This window comes from Falco rusticolus, chromosome Z (genome assembly GCF_015220075.1).
Source record: "Falco rusticolus isolate bFalRus1 chromosome Z, bFalRus1.pri, whole genome shotgun sequence".
NCBI lineage: Eukaryota > Metazoa > Chordata > Aves > Falconiformes > Falconidae > Falco > Falco rusticolus.
The window spans coordinates 42,233,376-42,252,941 of record NC_051210.1 but is presented as its reverse complement, the minus strand read 5'-3'; the positions used below and the strand labels follow the sequence as shown (position 1 = coordinate 42,252,941).

General features: G+C 34.9%; 1 protein-coding gene across 1 annotated transcript in view; it reads right to left on the bottom strand.

The window, feature by feature from the left end:
• Positions 1-276: 276 nt before the first annotated feature.
• Positions 277-19,566, bottom strand: part of RASEF (RAS and EF-hand domain containing) — a 35,725-nt gene continuing 16,435 nt past the window's right edge. The window contains exons 5-17 of the mRNA XM_037374427.1: positions 19,040-19,117; positions 18,456-18,571; positions 17,540-17,608; positions 16,570-16,654; positions 14,694-14,785; positions 11,742-11,976; positions 10,561-10,698; positions 10,319-10,466; positions 9,282-9,363; positions 7,823-7,937; positions 6,847-6,966; positions 5,756-5,832; positions 277-3,974 (exon numbers count right to left, since the gene is read on the bottom strand). Coding sequence (XP_037230324.1) covers positions 3,866-3,974; positions 5,756-5,832; positions 6,847-6,966; positions 7,823-7,937; positions 9,282-9,363; positions 10,319-10,466; positions 10,561-10,698; positions 11,742-11,976; positions 14,694-14,785; positions 16,570-16,654; positions 17,540-17,608; positions 18,456-18,571; positions 19,040-19,117 — 1,464 coding nt within the window. The 3' untranslated portion in view covers positions 277-3,865. The remainder of the gene's footprint in view (positions 3,975-5,755; positions 5,833-6,846; positions 6,967-7,822; positions 7,938-9,281; positions 9,364-10,318; positions 10,467-10,560; positions 10,699-11,741; positions 11,977-14,693; positions 14,786-16,569; positions 16,655-17,539; positions 17,609-18,455; positions 18,572-19,039; positions 19,118-19,566) is intronic.

Below are 19,566 nucleotides of genomic sequence, written 5' to 3'. Positions count from 1 at the left end.
TTACGCAGAAAAATACTTCAGCTATGTTAGGCCATAACAGTACTTCTAACTGTACTGCAGCTTGTCTTATGAAGCTACTAATGTATGCTAAACAGGCACAAAGTGGTTACAAGAACTTATGTGATCAAAACATTTTCAGAGTGTCTCACAGAATTTATTGCCTCAGAAACATGTACTATGCCACAATTTAAAAAGGATAAAAACAAATACAGTATTAAATAATATTTCCATGTCAATGAATAAAAATAATTTATTTGCAGATCATGAGGAAAAACACAAAAGGCCTTTTCTTTTAAAATAAATACATGTATTAAGGGAACACATCCACTAACTAAAAAAAAAAAACTGTGCAATTAAATGAATAGTTCTTATGTACTAAACAAAACCATAAAAACATTCAAAGTAAAATAGTGCAACTATGTCAGAGCATAAAGCTGATGTTTGCCGTTTAACATTTTAGGTAGAAGGCAAGGTAACTTTTCAAAGCAAAACAACAGAAAACTTCACTATATTAATTATTTCCATTTACAAATACATGCTTTAATTCCTGAATTTAATTTTTTTTTTCAAAGTTCTATTGTTTTAACATGAATTCTGCATGGTATCATGTGAATATTCAGACTTGATGGAGCTGATCATCACAGGATTTCTAAAACTAGCTCCAACTGAGCTATAGCTACATCCCCATTTGGTAGTGCTTTTTTTAGTCATTTAGACATTGACCATAACACTAGTCCAAGGTAAAACTTTGATAATTGTTTTCAACCCTGAAACTTTTTTAAAAAACAACACTGTTTCAATTTAAAGTTGCCTTACATGACACAAAAATTACAGAGCTTAAAAAAAGGGATTCAGTTTATATAATTGGGCCAAATAAATCAAGAGAGATTTTGGTCATTTAAGTAAATGAAAAAAAGCACCCAAAGCATAAATCACCAATCCTGAAGACAGAGAAAAATAGGTGTAAAGGCAGGTCCCTGAACTCACATCCTTCAACCAAGCTCTTTAGAGGCATGTACATTCACATGACACTCTCTGTATGCTAATAATCTTATCTATGAAAGTAATTACTGCACATGCACACACACTGCTAACTCTGGGATGTGGAACCCACATTTGCATGTCTTATCTCACAATGTCATTATACCAGTGAAGACCAAGCCACGGGGAATCTTGGCCTACAGATGCTGAAAGGGGAGTTACGAATACAGCAGCCAAACTCTTCTTGGTATCAGGAGATGATATAATGAGGGGAAACACTTACAAATTTGTAGTCATTTGGGAAACTGAGGTTGGACACTGAGAGAAATTTTTATCCAGAAGGGGAGTGCAAGCATGAGAACAAGTTGCCTAGAACGGTGGTCATATCTCTGTCTTTGAGGAGTTCCACAGCCTGGCTAGCCAAACCCACAGCCAATCTGATCTAGGGCTGAAAAAAGTCCATCTCTGCTTGGGTGTTTGGGAGGTGTGACAAAACCACTTCCAGAAATCCTTCTTGCAAACAACTTTGTGATTCTCTGTATATGACAAAAATGTTTTCCTCATGCAGGTGTATCAACAAGGTTTAGGCAAACATATTTCACCTCATTTACTGCAGGCCAAGACCACAGAGCTGGTAAAACACTTGTGGTTCAGAAGACACACATTGAACACTGAGCCTCAGTCTAAGCCCTACAATTTAACAGAAGTTAATAACACTGAAAGAGCAATATTTTGGAATGTAAGGAAAAGCTTATAACCATGACCTTCTCATCCTGAGAAAACGCAAATGCCTACATGTTGTAAACTTACTCTTCAGAAACCAAGCACTGGATCATCTCCTCCTCTCCTCCCTACTGCTGCAGGAAGAACTACCTTCAAGTACAACCCACGTTATCTCTACTTCCATTTCACTCTTTTGGAGAGAGAGAAGCTTTTTACACCTAAAGGACACAGAAGCAGCCCTCATCAATGCACTCAGTTAAGCACAGTTTTCTCCTCAGAGAAGCTAATCACAGCTGTAATTTTCTTGTTTAAATACAGGGTTAATAGTAAACAATACATATGTAACCTGGCATATTCCTGATACGCCTACATCTCCTTCATTCTCTGCCACCTGCTCCAGCTAATTCTCAGGACTACAGTGAGGCATTTTGTATTGTTGGGTGGGAAGATGCTACAGCCCTAAAGTATCCTGCATGGAATAGAGTGTGAAGATTCCCTTAGTACTTGAAAAAGGACACGAAATGTGTTTTCTCTTCTAGAACTGAAGTACAATACAGTGAAATAAAATGTCTTATTCCTTCTGGCATTAGATTTCTCTATCTTGTTAAGAACAAGCTTTCAGATAGTTACCTGAGGATTAAATGCTCTGATCTAGAGGTTTGAAATGGTGCCTAAAAACACTGCTCTTCCTACTTTAAAACTGTACGTTTTTTTTAAATGACGAACCATCCTGTTTCTGAGAACTCCACACTTTATACTGATAACACAGCACAGGCTATAGGGTTCAAACACAGTGCTGATAAAATGCAGTAACAGCTGCTAGTCATATGGGTTGCCAATCAGTACATAAAAATTTATCCGAGGTTGATTTACTAAGCTAGGTTTCAGCCTGGAGATGTTTTGCTAATATACACAGAAAAGACTGAAAAGGTTTGCTGGCATTCAAGGGTCCCTTAACCCATTCTGATCAAAATCAGGGAAAGCTGAGAATTGGATCACAACTGTTAACTGTAGAAATACCTGCAATTTTTACTACACTGTAGGACTGTTGGGAACTATTATAAGCAATACTGAGTCAGTTTTTAGAGATGCTGACAGCTAAAGCTACCACTCACTGGTACGTTTCTCAGAATTTTCCTAAAATCGGGCAAAGGAATTCTTATTTGTGGTTGCTGTTCATTTCAGGGACTTCTTTTAATGAACAGTTTGTACAGATGCTTGTGCATGTGCAGCAATTCTTTCACCTGCAGATTTAAAACCTAAAAAATGCATAAAGAATATCCATTGAAACAGACTCCCCTGTACCATTACAACCCCTCAGTTAGTGTCTGAATGGAAGACATTTAGAAAAAAAGGGAAAAATTACAACCCATATCTCTCTGTAACACTAATAACAACCTAGTCTAAACAAATGGGCAGATTCAGTAATCCTACAGGTATTACAGTCTCTCTCAAATTTTGAACAGTAATGGTCCGTGCACATGTTCGTTTCACTTTTGAGCCAGTAGGATCAGATGTAAAGTCTACTTCTCAGTTATGAATCAAACCCCAATTCCCAAAATTAAATAAATTCTAACTCACCAACTTCTGCAAAATTATACCAGAACCCCAGGTACCAGCCACACTGTCTTCTCCTGTCAAGAGACCATTCTGCTTCATGCCCTTGAACTTAGGGTTTACCTGGACCTAGGCAACCTTTTAATAGTTTGAGTTTTTCTTGGGAAAAGTTTCATCAACAAATAACTTAAGGCCTTAAAAAAAAAAAAAAACCTAGAGAAGCAGAGAGATATTAAATTAATTGAAGCTGCTATTTTTTCTTTTCCTATGAGTGATATATGATATTACCATGTTCTATACATAAGAAACAAAGAAACAAGCAGGTGAAGACAGTAAAATATATCATAATATTTTATGCAGTGACTACTATAGCATTGATTCTGAGCTCACTTCATTCACTTACTTAGGAAAGGTGAAATCAGAGCCTATGGGCAAGTGCACAAATATCAATGAGCAGAAAGTAGAGTCTGGATTTTTAACATGATGTGCAATTTCTAAATACAGAGATGTATAAATCCACATAAAAAGAAACAATATTGAAATCCTTCATTATTTTCTTTTTAAAATACACAAGTTATTTAGGTCAGGAAAAAGTATCTGTCACTTAAACATTGCAACAGTTTTTCCTGAGTGTCAATTTTTTGACAGGTGTCCCAGCCAGGCTAGTTATTGACCTCACATCATCTTGATTATCACTTCGTTTTCGCACTTCACTGTAAAAACCAAACAAACAAAAAATGCACCCAATTAATACATCTCTATTCATGTTCACTGTTCTGTTTCTCCCAGTACATCTCACAGAGAACACCATCATCTATTGCGTGGTTAAAGCTATGCTTTTTAGTGCACAGAACCAGTATGTCTTTTAAGTTTCCAATTTGAGAATCATATCAATATTTCTATACAAATCATAGTGATAGAAATGTAATGATTTCTGGTATGTAATATCTCCACAATGTACTGTTTTCCCTTTCCTTTTCTTTTTATTTAATTTGTTTGCTTCAGTATATTACCATAGAAATAGAATATATTCATAGCTGAAAGTATAAAACTAAGTAACTGCAATTTCAGGTATAAATTTACCATCAGAGAAAAAATCACATTGTTGGATGTTTTATTATAAATGCAGACTTAAAAGTTGTGTAAGTATCAGTGATTATTGATCTGTATTCTTATTATAGGCCCCCTAGAATGTCAAACACCAGCTCTAAGATTTCTTGCTTTGAAAGGTTCTTTCAAAGTACCCAGATTACTGACTTGAGTAAAGGAATTGCAGAAAACCATTCCATACCAAGGTTCTGGGTAATGCCTAGACCATCTGAGGTCCAATAAACCTTGTGAAGAAAAACATTTCCCTTTTTTTTTTTTTTCAGATTCTGAAATGAGAGGCTCCAAATGCCAAAACAGTCTATCCTTGAAACAGTTAAACAAAGTTATCATGTTTAAACATTAGAGATAATTTTCCAACTGTGACTGTTATATAATTGTCATATCTATGTTCTCTAATTTCAGAATCCACTGCTGCATTAATGGTCAGGTTCTTGGACATAAGTCATTTAATAAATCAGTAATTAACTTAATATCGACATTGACAGACAAATAAATGCCTGTGATTTTCCTGAAAATACAGGTGCTCTTGAAAGTCCCACGCAAAGAAGCAATGAACCTCTCTAGAAAGCCAGTATTTTGTATTCAAGCCATGTCAATTAGTAGCATTTTAACAATGAATGAACAAATACTGAACGAATGTCAAAAAGTTTGATTATTGCATTAGGCTTCTGCAAAAATCACATGAATACGGTTTGTAATTCTGGCCTTGAGCTCCAATATTAAACTGAAAAATCAGAGGCTGAGGATTCATTACATACTGTAGCACTTCAAAATTATATGGTAACCACCAACAGTTTGGAAAGGTAGTGGAAGAGTAATGTTTGGCTCACATATTATCACAGAAATACCAGATTGCTAAATGAATATAATCAGAATTTCTCTTTTAAATAATTTAGAGAAAGGGATACCAAAGAAAATATGTGGGATTAGAATGGCCAGTTGTAAAACTGAATATATAATAACATATGTTAAATAATTAAGAATTAATTATACATAGAATTATACACATATTAAATTAATTTAAGAAAGAATTAAGAAAGTAAACCCATGTACCATTAAAAAACATAATTCATTCACCAAACGGGTTTTTAAATTGTGAGGCCCCCAACTGAGCTTTAATTTAAATATAACTTACTGAGACAGCTTTGTAACATTTGCAAGCAAAAATGTTACTTGATTAAACTGAGAATAAATCCTGTCTTGCATTTATCTACAAAGATTTAACATGGTATTCTTTTTTATGCTTTGTTTGCTGAATTTTATATTGGTACATGTGTGTCTTTTAAATGTACATGTGTGTCCGTATGTATGCTCACATATAATTTTTTTTTTTATTAAATATACTCAGATGTGTTTATTCGAAAATAGAAACATAGCTACTTACCGAGCAAGATGAAGAACTGCTTCTACAATATTAGATCCGTCTTTAGCACTTGTTTCACAGAATAGCGCATTATAAGTCTGTAAGTAAAAATAAAATGTTACACCCACTAATCTAAAACAGTTCCCATGTGAATATGTACATTCAATTACAAATGGTTTCCTCAATAATACAAAGAAAGATGGCACACATTTAAATGAACATGATTTCTTCTGGTACTCTTAATTCTTCAATATATTCACTTTAGTACTGTGAAAGAAAAGCAGTAATTGCCTTTTAATTGCACCTTTTTTTTATATTCCATATATTCTGAATTAACAAACTGAATAAAAACACATCATTGTCTTAATGTCCAACCTCTATCTTCTTGTCCACAAGACTGCAAAATAGGAAGAGTTTCTAGGACAAGTTACTGAATCCAGCTTGTAGTTACTCATAAACCTCAGCATCTGGTATTCTAGGTTAGCGAGAAATACCGTTCCATAAGTAACATGATACCTGCCCCAGTATAATCTATCCATTGTGCAGGCACTCAGCAACACAAGACTAAAATTTCTACATTTTTTTCTGCAAAATATGGGAAATGTGCATCCTTTATCCCCCATAAAAATACCTGAAAAAAACCAACTTGTCCATACATTTAGCAGACAGTTCCTTTTCCCTTTCTGCAGATATGGCGGAGATACAAGATAGTCTCTTGAAGATGAAAATACTCCACTCAAAATCTGGACAGACACAAGCCAAGTGAAAAGCCTCATATGCTCAGTAGTGTGCTTCATATTTGCACTGACAATTTCTCTTTGGCAATAGAAAAAAATCGTAGTCTTCTAGTTCATCCACTTTTTCACCATTTAAAGACTGTGAAGACTATCCCAGCCAATAATGAACTTCAGCTTAATGGCCACTGAGATGTGATTTTAGCCCAGCAAACACCATCAAGATAGGATAGTCTTCTTGAAAAGTATCTGTGAAATCTAATTACTAGATTTGAACAAATGACCAGAAAATTACTTTTGTTTACTAATTTTTGAGATGGTCTTCAGATTAAAGTTCTTAAGTCCATTGTATACTAAAGTGGTAGACTTGGACCTTACCATAGCCAGCTTTTCTCCATAGTTTATAGGCACACATTTTTGCCCATGTTCTGTAACAGCTTGACGGAGATCTGCTTTGTTTCCCACCATCATAACTGGAATATTCTCATGAGTTGCATCCTGTAAAGAGAATTTTATTTCCTTATTGCTAGAACACTCAGGATATAAAAAAAATTAAATAGCATCATTATGTCATACTGATTTCCTTCCCACAAAAAAATCTTGTGCACTATCACAAAAAATGAGCAACTATCAGTCATGCTGACAGCTTTTCAAGGGCTAGTTCGTATTTAAGCAGCCAGCTTGAACATCTGCCTGCAAAGATGTGCTTCCATTCCCATAACCTTCCTTGTTTCCCAGCAAGAAATTTCATGTGTTAGCTTAATCTAATGGAAATGGTTACGGTATACAAATGCTATATGACAAAATTAATATGGAAAAAATGACCACGTCCTATACCATGATTAAAAGAAATGGCTTTCAGATGATGAATTAAAGATTGTGCTTATCAATTTCCCTCCTATTAAACACCTCTGATATGAAATAAACCCTCTTTTCATTAAATGAAAATTTGTATTCAAATAAACAAACAAGAAGTAATAGTAGAAAGAAATAATGAAAAGTTCACTTGAACTACAGCTAATCTACAGAATCTAACATATTGGTTTAAAATGCAAAGACTCCAAGGAACAGTCAAGCCATCCACAAAAGGGTATCTGAAATGCGCTGTCATGTTCATTTCAAAATGAAGTGAATGGGAAGAGTGTGATTACACGATACCCTTTTATACAAAAAGATGTATCCATTTTAACACTGAGTATGTCAGGATACATTTTGGACTTCCATGTAGCTTCCACTGCTATGAAAGTCTGCAGTCTGGCTAATTCCAACATACAGATTTTCAAATTTTATAAATAATAAGGTCACAAATGCAAGCAAAACCTAAGTATATGTTGTATAAACTTAAGGGTCTTACCTCAATCATATCCACCCATTCTCGCACATTAAGAAAGCTTTTCTCACACGTTATGTCATATAGCAATAAGACACCATCTGCTCTTCTGAAGTACGATTTAGCAATACTTCGGAATCTTTCAGAAAATAACATTTGCATAAGGCCATATTATTAAAAAAGAATTCCATTTAACATCATTAAGAACACAGCACTACTTTATTGCACTACTGAGTACAATTATCTCCACATTACAAGATGAGTTTTCTCGTAGCTTTTCATAAGTAGTTCCTGAAAACTGCTGATGCAGGTCTACAAATGCTCCGTAAGGATCCACAGGATTCTATCCTAAACAGCAACTAGGTTTTTTGGTATCAAAACAATCTAAAGTGCATTTACCAAAAAAATAATCTGCTTCACGCTGAACTTCTGATTAGGTGGAAAGGCTTCTTCACTTACACATAACTTTATAGATTGAGTGGGTTACTCTGTCACATTTGAAAAAATATTAAGCCAACAAACTTATTCCAGGAATGAATCAGTTTCAGTCATCTTTTCCATTAACATAACACAACCTCCTTAACAACCAAGTACAGCAACTAGGTATTTACATTATACACTGAAATATTATTCACAAATTTATTGTGTAGGAGGAGAATGATTGGGCCTCTGACTACCTACTTCACATAATCACTCATTCAGGCAAAAGTAAACACACACAGCCCAATACAAATCTTGGTCAATGAACAGATTAAACTGACTTCCAAGGTGTTAGAATAACCTCTTAATAAGATCCAAAAGCTGTCAGCAAAAAAAGTAATGGCTCTCAAGTAAGGATGTCATAAGATTTTGAGGAAATTGTACACTAAAATTTGAAAACCCTTGCATATACATTCAACAATCTGTACAGTTTTGCCATAAGCATTTTTAAAGGCTTTGGGAAGAAGTTTTCACACACTAAATACAATGCAAATCAGGATCAGGACTTTCAAGGAAAGAAGAGGAGAGAAGGGTGAAGAGAAGGAGGTATTTAAGATAAAGCCTGCTCAGAAAAAAAAAAGGTCTGTATGGACAAAGAAAGCTGAAGACTAAAAATGGAATAAACAATGTAGATCTACAGCATCTTCTTGTATTGCAAGAGTGATATATGGATTTAAAGTTATTATTGCTGTGGTGAACCTCAATTATTTCTTTCTGCAGAAAGGATTACCCTAGGCACCACCAAAGCTAACAAATAAACATTCCATCTCTGTCTTGGGGTCTCAGCAGAGCAAAATCACATCTGTTTATAGACATTCATATACAGCCATACTGACTTACTATAAGGCCATACAATATTCAGTGGAATATTTTTCACTTAGATGAAAAAAGGCAAATATTTTTTAGAAACAAAAATATTGAAATTACACAAATTATTGAACAATTTTGAATTGAATATTGAACAAACAAAATATTGAAATTGAAAGTGTAGAGAATCACTAACCTTTCCTGCCCAGCTGTGTCCCATAGTTGTAGCACAGTAGGTTCTCCATCAACAATTAGTCTTTTCATTTGAAAATCCACACCTGAAAAGAATAATGTGTATAGTCTAACAAAAAAACATCAATAACCTTAAAAAACCCAAGGAAAATGAAGTTATATGCCAAATACAACAGTTACTTTAAAATTCATCTCTTAATAGATGATGAGATTTCATTCGTTCACATAGCCTTGAACTGCAATAATTCCCTAATGTATTAATTTGTCTTCAGAAAAATATTTAAAGAAACATTTTACCCACACATCTTCCCAGAAGCATTGATACAAATTTGGCATTATCACCAGCAAACAAGATCTCTCTCTGCTTTATTTTGCTAAATAGTTTTACGGAGTAAGAGAAAATGTTTTATAAAACAGACTTTATTTCTAATGTTAATGAGGAAAAAGATAAATCAGAACAAAAATCCTGACTCAGAGGTAACAAAACAAATATATTAATACAGTTTAATTGGAAGACAAAATTTCAATCTTTGGAATCAGTAAGACAAGTCTGTTAGCTGACAGCTACAATAACATACACAAGTCAGTCAGAAATCCCTCCAGGTGCATTTAAAGCAAAGCTTCAATAACACTTTGAAGAAATGGAGACAAAAAATAGTATGAAAGACATCAAAGTATAGTATGAAATACAAAGGAAACAGGAAAGCACTGAGAAGACAAGCAAGCAATGAAAAAATGGACAAAGGATCACACACACATTCTAAGTCCATTAGACTGAAATTCCATTTTCTCGTGCTTTGGGTTGTTCAGAAACAGGCTTCATGATTTGCAAAGAGAAACTAAATTAGAGCAATACCCTGTTATCCACTCAAAACAGCAGTTAGGTACTTCCAAGCTTTAGTATTCAGTTAGATCTCACAGCCTAAGAAATTGCATATGCATATTCAGGAAATCATGGTAAGCAATCACAGAGGGTAACCTTTTCACCCACTTCTGCAGAACAACAGAACTCACTTCAGTACTAGGAACAACAAACTATACCTAGGGTTGCACTGGTATTGCCTCGAAATTCATTCTTGCAAAGTCTCATAAGGAAACTGGATTTTCCCACTGCTGCATCTCCAGCAAGAACAATCTTGTAAGCCTTCTCTGAACTGGGGTATTTTGGAGTACATTCAGTTGCATCTGACTGAAAATAAAAAGAACCCCTCTATTTCAATTCATATAAAAATATTCTCCATATCAAACACTTTTTTTTTTTCCCCCCTTAAGAAACTGGTTACCTGAGGGCTGAGAGCAGATATGTATTTCCTTGTTGAAGCAATTGAGCTGCTTCGACTTACTGGTCGTGAGGGCTTCCAGTCTAATACTGTACTGCTGTTGTCAGGACTGTATGCTTCTTCATCCCTGATCTCTGGAACCTGAAAGTGTAAGTTAGTGTGTTACCTACACTGAGAAAAGTATGCTTTTTCAGAAAGGCCCAGGTAAGACCAATTAAAACATTTGTTTTAACAGTTTGGATTAAATGGAGATAAAGGACTAAACAGAACTCTGCAATTCTAATCAAAATACTGTGATTATTCTCTTCTTATTCACATTTGCTGTTTACTATACCCTATATTTGGTCATTAAACATGTTTGCTGTTTGGCATACATGCTTTCAGTACAGTTTCCAGATGAAAAAATTAATTTCCATAAGGAAAATTTCAGCTTATAAAATAATTACAATGAACAAATACTTTCTTTTAGAGCTTATTTTACCAAAATTAAGAATTTCATTACAAGACATTACTGTCTATGCTATTACTACTCAAGCTAAACTAAATACAGCACAGCTGTAATCAGCATTATTCATAGCATTTTCAACTGCAAATAAACTAAATGTCTCTACTAAACGAACAATAAAGGACCTGTTCCAAAAAAAAAATTTCTGTTGTGCTTGATACTAGTCTTGCTATGTAGTCATAAGTAAAGCTCTCCATTTTATTAACAATAAAATGAACACAATAATACCTCCCTAAATTTGTAAAAATCGCTGAGACTTACTATGTCAATGTATGCACTAACAGCATTCTTTTTCTCATATATGTGATTTTTTCATTCCCTGCCACAGCATAGTAACAGAAAGCAAACAGTAAACTATTTATTTTGACGGTGTCTGCTTTTTAATCACTAGAATATGGGCTTCTGTGTGCATGCTGTTTAACCTTCGAAAACCACATGTACTTCAAAAATGAAATTATTCTCTCAAAAATCTATCAAGAAAACCCATTTTATTTTAAAGAGGAGTAACTATCAATCTATTCTCAAAAAAGTTGTCACTAATCTTATTTAAATGCATATAACCCAAATACTTAGTTTTAACTGACTTATGGACAAAGATTCATTTTATTTCAGAAACAGGAAACTAACATTGTCTCCAACCAAAGGTCTTTCTCAGAGAGGGAGTAATTCTGGCACTTACATCTGCATCAGAAGCATCACCACCAAAGCTTTCTTGCATACACTGTGACCTTTGAAAAATCCTTTGATGCCTGTACTCCACTTCTGAATCATACTCATTTGAATCTCTCAGGGTTGACAAACCACTGTCAAAACAGCTCTCAGGTAAGCTGTCAACTTCACAGTTTATCCTTTGCATAGGATCACACAGGGCTAAAGAATCATAATCTTCATCCACACAAGAAGAATGAGATGATCTAGTAAGAAAATATTGCAGGAGGGAAAAAAGAAAAGTTATTCCACAATTGGTTTTCTCAACAAAATCTGAGCCATTCTGGAATAGTCAATACTTAGAAATGCCAACTACAAAGTTTAAGACACATATGGGTCTATTTTGCCTTTCTAAATAGTTACTTTTTCAATCATTTCTTTTAGAATGCTCAGATTAAATTATATAATCTATGTTATTGATGATGACTTCACGAGCCTCGGTAGGCATTTATTCATACACAGAAAAGTCATTGTTTAATGACCTTGACCTACTGTATCTAATTTAAACGAATGCATTTGCTCACAGAGGCACACAGGGCAGTAAGTAACAGTTGTAAATATAGAAAATAAGGTAACCAAGTTCAGGAGATCAGTAATGGTGGAACAAGTCACTGAAATGTGTTTTCTTGCAGTTTGGTAGGCTACACCAAACTTAAACCTTTACACAAAAGTCCTTTCTTTCCCCTCACCCTTCCTTCAAAGGCCTTTTCATTATTTTTTTTTTCATTCTGGTTGCTGTAAGATATAAAAATACTTAAATGGATGCAGCGATGACAGTATGGCTTACAGAAAAAAACAATTTAGTTTTTATTTATGTAAATGAAACTACAGAAAAGAAAGATAAAAAGATTATTTTAATATTCACTCTATTAAAGAAGTTTACTGTGGCTACAATCCTTAACTTACTCCTGCAGTAAGACAGACAGGCACAAATTTAAGTGAGGTAGAAAAGATCTCCAAGACGCAGCAGAGAGAACCAGTTTGGCTCTGTCCTGTTGGGAACTAATGGGAAGCACTAAACTGCTAGAACAGGCAAGGTCAGCATCAATACTTGTAAAGATAGTTTACTGCCAGAGGTGTTGGGAGTTCCCAGTGCAATGGCACACCATAGAAGAGTACACTGGGGAGAATCCCTAAATTATGAAGCTGTTACTGAGTCCAATATGATTCCTCTCTGCAAGTGGCCAAACAGGGGTGACAGAGGCATCACCGTCCAATGCAACAACATTCAGATTCATCTAATTTACATCCTTTCAGGCTAATGAATAATCACACGAATGAGTGTGATCTTTACTGTGGAATATCACAGCATCCATGCTATTTGTACTCATGCACCTACTAGCCTATACCAAACCACTGAAATACAGAGGAAAGGTGCATGCTATAACAAAGTTAAGCTTGTCAGGCACTCCCTGAAATAAAGGTCTTTAGTATTCAATTTTCAGTCTCACTGAAGCATGTATTCAGTGCTGGGAATTTCATATGTGCTTAAAGCAAGTTAGACCAAGATGTATGATACAGCTGAAAAAAGTATACTTACTAATGTAAATCACTTAAAACATATTAGAATGCAAAACAGTGTTTCTTAATGCTGATCTGATGCCAGCAGACAGACAAAGTACTGAAAATTAACAGGTCTGGGGACATTCATATCTCCTTCCATCTTTCAATACTACAAAGTCACACCTCTTAAGAGCCAGTTTTATTCCTGCCACATAAACTTTCTTCTAAAGCAGCTTGCATTTCTCATTTTTGTAGGAATACGAAGATTGCACCATGTGGCAGGTACTAAAAAATATTCATAGAGAAGGACATCACTAAGCCTTCAGAGAGGTTTTAGTTATCCCTTCAGAAAATTATTCAACATAATATGCAACTTAGTAGCAGATGCCTCTCAAAATTTGCAGCGTCCAACAGAGGGGAGCTGGTTTTATCTGCATTAAGCAGAAGGAGTCACTTTGTGACAAGCAAAACTTTACAGCCAGCAAACACATCTCACATGGAGACAGCAGAACAAAAGCAACACTATTGAATGAATGGGGATGTTATTAGTATGAAGCAGAAACTAACTTAATCCCTACCAAAGATATTAATCTCTGACAAAATGTAAAATACAGACTACTAAGAACTCTAATAGAGAACACACTATAGTTTGAAATACCACTGAAAGAAAAAGAAGACAAAACAAGCTATCATCTGAGTAAGGACACACATTTTTTCGGGTTTTTTTTTTTTTTATGGATCCAGTGCCAGACTTCAGTGAGAGCCTCTGCAATGATCTGCGGAACCTCTGATCAAAGACCTACATCCAGTAAGTACAAAATCAAAGTAGCTCTGACTATTTGATATTTGCATTTAGATAAATAATCTGTGGCTCTTACCCCATTAATATTCAAGTGCATTCACTACTCTTGCATGTCAGTGTGAGATGAGGAACTTTATTTGTTGGAAGAATTAGGCCCACATACTTTTATAATAATCATTACCCAGGAAAATCAGACATACAAGCTGATGTTATGACCAAAAACGTTTTATTTCATAAGTACTGAGTAAGCTAGCTAACAGAAGTCCTCAGCAGACTTTTATAGTTTCTTGGAGACAAGAAGGGGAGGCTGAGAATCAAGCTACAGTCAAGAGAAAGAAAAAAAAAAAAAAAAAAAAAAAAGAGGAGTTCAAGACCAAAAAAGAGGCTGTCCACACTCTCTGTAAGTTCATGATTTGCACTGAAAAGAAATTTCCTGGGCTTTCTGAAGTCATTGAAAAGATTCCTATTGACTTCAGTATACTTTGTATCATATGCTATAGTTACACATTCCTTCTGAATCAGACAGAACTATTCTCTGTTATTTGACAGTATTTTCTCTTCTAAGACAAGTGGAATGCTCTAGTCTTCTTAAACTCAATAAAAGCAAATGTGTCTTACCTGTCATACCGTGGGTTTAGAGGAGACTGTCCACCATTAAATTTAGGACTGCTTCTAGAAATGGTACTTCCAGGTGAGGTGTTTGCTAACCGCTGCAACAGATGCATAACAAATGCATAAAGTTTGATGAAGACAGTTTAAGCATCTGGATTTGTAATGAAAAAAGTGTGCATCAAAATTATTACTGTGTATTTTCATATATATCCAACTACTTTTTAATTAACCTCATGCTTTATCTAGGACTGGATATTAAAAGGCCCATTGCATTTAGGCTCCACTGTTGCCTTAATACTGAACCTGCTAGCTACACACAACCACCAAAGACAACAGAAATTCCAAGAGGATGACTTCATTTACTATACCTTTAACACTTTGATATTATAAACTTTGAAGAGTAATATGTAGGAAAATGGCACGTTGACTACTAAATTGAAAAGGGAAATGTCACTGGCTGAGCTAGTTTCAGTAGAGATACCTGCTAGTTCTTGAATGAGATAGTGGAGAGGATGAGAAATCTCAACTGATAGCACATGAGAGTATTTTATATGTTCTGCTGTCCCTCTACATGTTTATTCACTGTGAACAATTTCCTCTGTTTTCCCTGTAATCTTCCTCCTTTATGTTTCAGAGCATGGCAGAAGGAAATTGTATCTCTTTTTGCATCTACAGTGAGTCTCTGGTAACCTGTATCAGCAAAAGGCACTTGTGTTCATTGGTAGGGTATGCTGGAAACAGGCAATGACCCCATTTTTCCTCCTTCCTGTCCAGTGTTGTCTCTGTGGGCCCATTATTCTGGCCCCATCCTTCTAAAACAATTAGTTGCTTGCCTGATAATGTAAAGACTTGCCCAATCATTAGTTCTGGAGTTTAACAGGTTTCCCAATATCGCAAAATGGCAGCATAGAGCAGATTTTTTTGTAACTTTCAAGCCTTCCTTTCTCTGGTTTGGAGGATGGAGCGTTACATGTTACAACAGATCCCTGTACAGTTGCAATAGCCCAAAAGTGCAGGAGGGCCTGGGAAGCAGGACCACAAGTAACAATCAGTTGAAAGGAACGTGCTCGAGCTTGTGGGCCACAAGCCCTGGTGATAAGGGACATGAAAAGTTACTGAAGAGTATAGAAACAGGGACCAAGTAGCAAGTTAAGACTATACAAGGAACAAGGTGGTCAGTTTGCCAGATTGCCCAAGGACGTGGTGTAAGAACTGCAGACATTGTTATCGTTAACTACTGCTGAATTGCTAAATAGCTAGTGTGAGATCTTCACGCGAGTTGCTACATAGTTATAGAATAAGCAAGTTTTGAACCTATCAGAGTAAGATGTAACAATTGCTTGTGTGTATATAATCACGCTATTAGGCTAATTGAAGTGACATTTGCTTGGATCAAGCTGTGTCCCGTCTCTCAATCGCGGCACAAAAGGTTCTGACTGAGCTCCCTATTATCAGCAGTCCCTGCTATTCATTTTCCCAGTGACATTAGGCTAAGACCTCGCTACTAAAAGAAAGCAGTTTTCTGAAAAAGTGTGTTTTCAGCAGTAGGGCACTTCCACATACACAATAGAAACGTATTCCCTTTAGTGCAAGAGAAACTGCTGATTTATTCACCTCATCAGATACGTTTGGCTACAGCATATTAATAAAATCACTACTTTCAAAAGCACCTCAGAAAGTAGCTGTGCTCTAAAAAACCTCCATTATTTTACATCACACAAGTAAAATCTAGCAAAATTTAACTACACAAGTGTATTCCCAAAGTGAGTCTACTGAATAAAACTCAATTTTCTGAGTATCCACACAAGTAAAAACAAATTTGTATTTGGTGAGTTAATTCTTAAACCTTCTAGTACAACATCACAAAAATATAAATACATACCAATGATCTGTTGTACTTGCTGAAACTGTTTTCAAGTGCAGTTCTTAAACCATCATTGCTGTCATGAAGCTTTCTGTTAGCTGATCTAACAAGGAAACACAGTTTAGTTTGCAGAAGTAAAGAAAACATTATTTAGCTTACCACAAATTAAAACTGAAAAATACAAATAAAATAAAAACTTCTGTGTTTCTTCCAATAAACACTAAAGAGTAATGTGGAACTAGAAATGTGCTGTTTGTACACTCAAACAAATGACTGTACATGAAAAAAACACTGTGAAGGTTAGCCTCCAGTGGCAGCCTAGGAAACACTGTCTCACGTCTGTAGCTCAGCTGGTGGTCAGCTGAGGTAGGAATGGCTGCAGTAAAACAGCTACAGGGTAGTAGACAGCTACAGCCATTTCCGAAAAACAAAGTGACTACCCTTTAAGTATCGCTGAGGTTAGTCTTAAAGACAGGTGTGATTGAGCAGCCTGAAAGAAAGAATATGTTCAGGATAAAGAAATTAACTAAAGATATAAAAAACCTCTTCATTGTGACTCTGCTTGAAGGCAAAAATCTGTGTACACCTTGTATAATACTACACACAATACTTTCTAGGTAATGGTAAGACAGGGCGCTACTGGAGAAGTGAAGTCAATAGAAAAAGGAGCCAAGCAATAATGTTTATAATACAATGAACAGACTCAAATCTTTTCCAGCTTATCATAAAGAAATGAAAGTCAGTGAGGCTAAGAAAAGAAAGAAAAAACAATGAAGATTTAGTGGCTCAGTAACACAGTGGAGTTAGCAGCACAATACCTTCTATGAGAGCTGAGCACAGTACCTCCTGTGAGAATTGAAGCCATTTCAGTATTTTTACTTGGTATTTTTTCCCAAATCTCATCCCAGCCTTTTGCATACAAAAACATTTACCCCAAATATGCTGGGGAAAAATTTGTTAATAAAATCCCGTATTACTAAGAACTTACTGAAGTATTTCAATTTGTCTTTCCAAATTATCTCTGTCTTCAGTATACTCTCGGATCATTTCTAGGTCTCTGGAAAACAATCCCAAGTAGTTATATTTTACAGGATATCCTTTTTTAATTTTTATAATTTTGCTTTTGGCAGAGGACAAAACTCAACAGTCAACAGTTATAAGAGGTGAAAAAATACAGTGGGGAAAACACCATTTCAAAATATTTCTGAATATTTCTGAAATATTTCAGTTTTTCTAAGTTTACATTTCTGCTGAATGTCAAAATGTTAATGTTAAATGTAAAATGAATGTTAAAAACATAAAAAAAAGATGTTAAAAGCAGTTTATGCAAAGTAAAATCACTTGGTAACTTCACTGACCTCTGCCACTGTATCTCAACAAAGATTGTGAATGAAAAATAAAAGATCCTCAAAATAACCATATGGACTGCCTCCTTTCCCCTTGAAATACCATTTGTGTTACTGGAAGATAATCACATAATCAAAATGTCATTTACACTCCTTTAATATCTAGAAGCGGTTTTCATTTATATTAGAAAAAAAGGTTGAGACTGTTGTGGGAGGCTTCCAAAGCCATTCTCCCTAATATTCATACAGATATTCATCTGAGTGCAAGTCATTGAGCAAAAAATTGCCTGATGCTGTAACTTTTATTCCTAACTAAAGTCCCAGTAAAATCAATGGGCTTCCTTGCAAGATTATGAGAGTTTGCATCACATCCTGAACTTGCTCTTTCAGAAACCTGGTAAGAAAAGCAAAGAGTAGTCATAGCATACTTCACATGGTGTCAAATGTGTACATTTATGGCAAATTTAGAAAATAACAGTTACCAACTTACATAGTAACTACATCAGACAAAAGATCTTTTTCCCCTGGTGAAAATGTAATCCTGTGGAAGTACCTTACCTCTCAGTGTTCAAAGTCTGATCTGCATACTCGCTTTTCAAGCTATCTAATTCACTCTGTAGAAAAGCTATATTTGTCTGTGCTTCTAAAAGATCTTTCTTAAGTTTCTGATTTTCCTAAAAAAAAGGAAGATATTAGATGTTAGCTGTCATAGTCACCTGCATAAAATGTTGACATACTATAACGGTAAAATAAAAATCATAAAAATCAAATAAAAATGAAACACTAGAATATCTGAGCATATAGGGGGAAAGCAAATTTAAGAACTTAAATCAATGGAGAAGTCAGTAAATCAGCATGCAAGAACCACTCTATTTTTATTTTTCCATTTCAGTTACACAAAAAGGGGACTACGTAATCTCAAGCTGTTTCCCAATGTTACACTTAAAATGTGTATGCATTTATATAGGACAAGGTTTTTTCCAAGTTAAGATCCTCATAGACTTATCAACAACTTTAAAAGTTTATTCTGTAGTTAACCAGTACTAAATGTAAAAAAAAAAATTAAAAAAAAAATATAAAGTCTGTATTGCAGAAGTTAAAACTGAAGCTAAATTAGTATGTTAATGATAAACATGTCTTACCAGCAACATATCATGTATTCTTTTTTTCAATTCAACCACATCTTCCCTGTGATTTACATTTTTGGATTGCTCCTCCAGCTAGAAAGATCAAAAATGCAAAATTAATATATGTTATTGATTTTTCTGATTCGAAGTACATAAAAAGTAATGGAAATCACATTAAATAACCCCTAATTTACAGCTATTAAAGTTTTTAAACCCCAGAGTTTTCCCAACTATGTGAGAAGGCAGCATTACTCCAAAAAACACTGGCTTTCTAAACTATTTTTTAAATCAATACTTAAAAAATGTTTAATGAGCATTTTGCACCCTGTAGGTGTTGAACATGCATAACTACTGACACAGAAGCCAGCTACTGAGAAGACATAAACAGGTGCATCCCCACAAATGTAAAAAAAAAAATAATTATATACTACTTCATCTGTGTAGTATTTGTAGTACAAGCTCTCATATTTCTTGTGAGAAATTTCCATTTCTACCAATGCTCTTTTAAGTGCAATTCAATATAAACAAAGAAAAATATATCC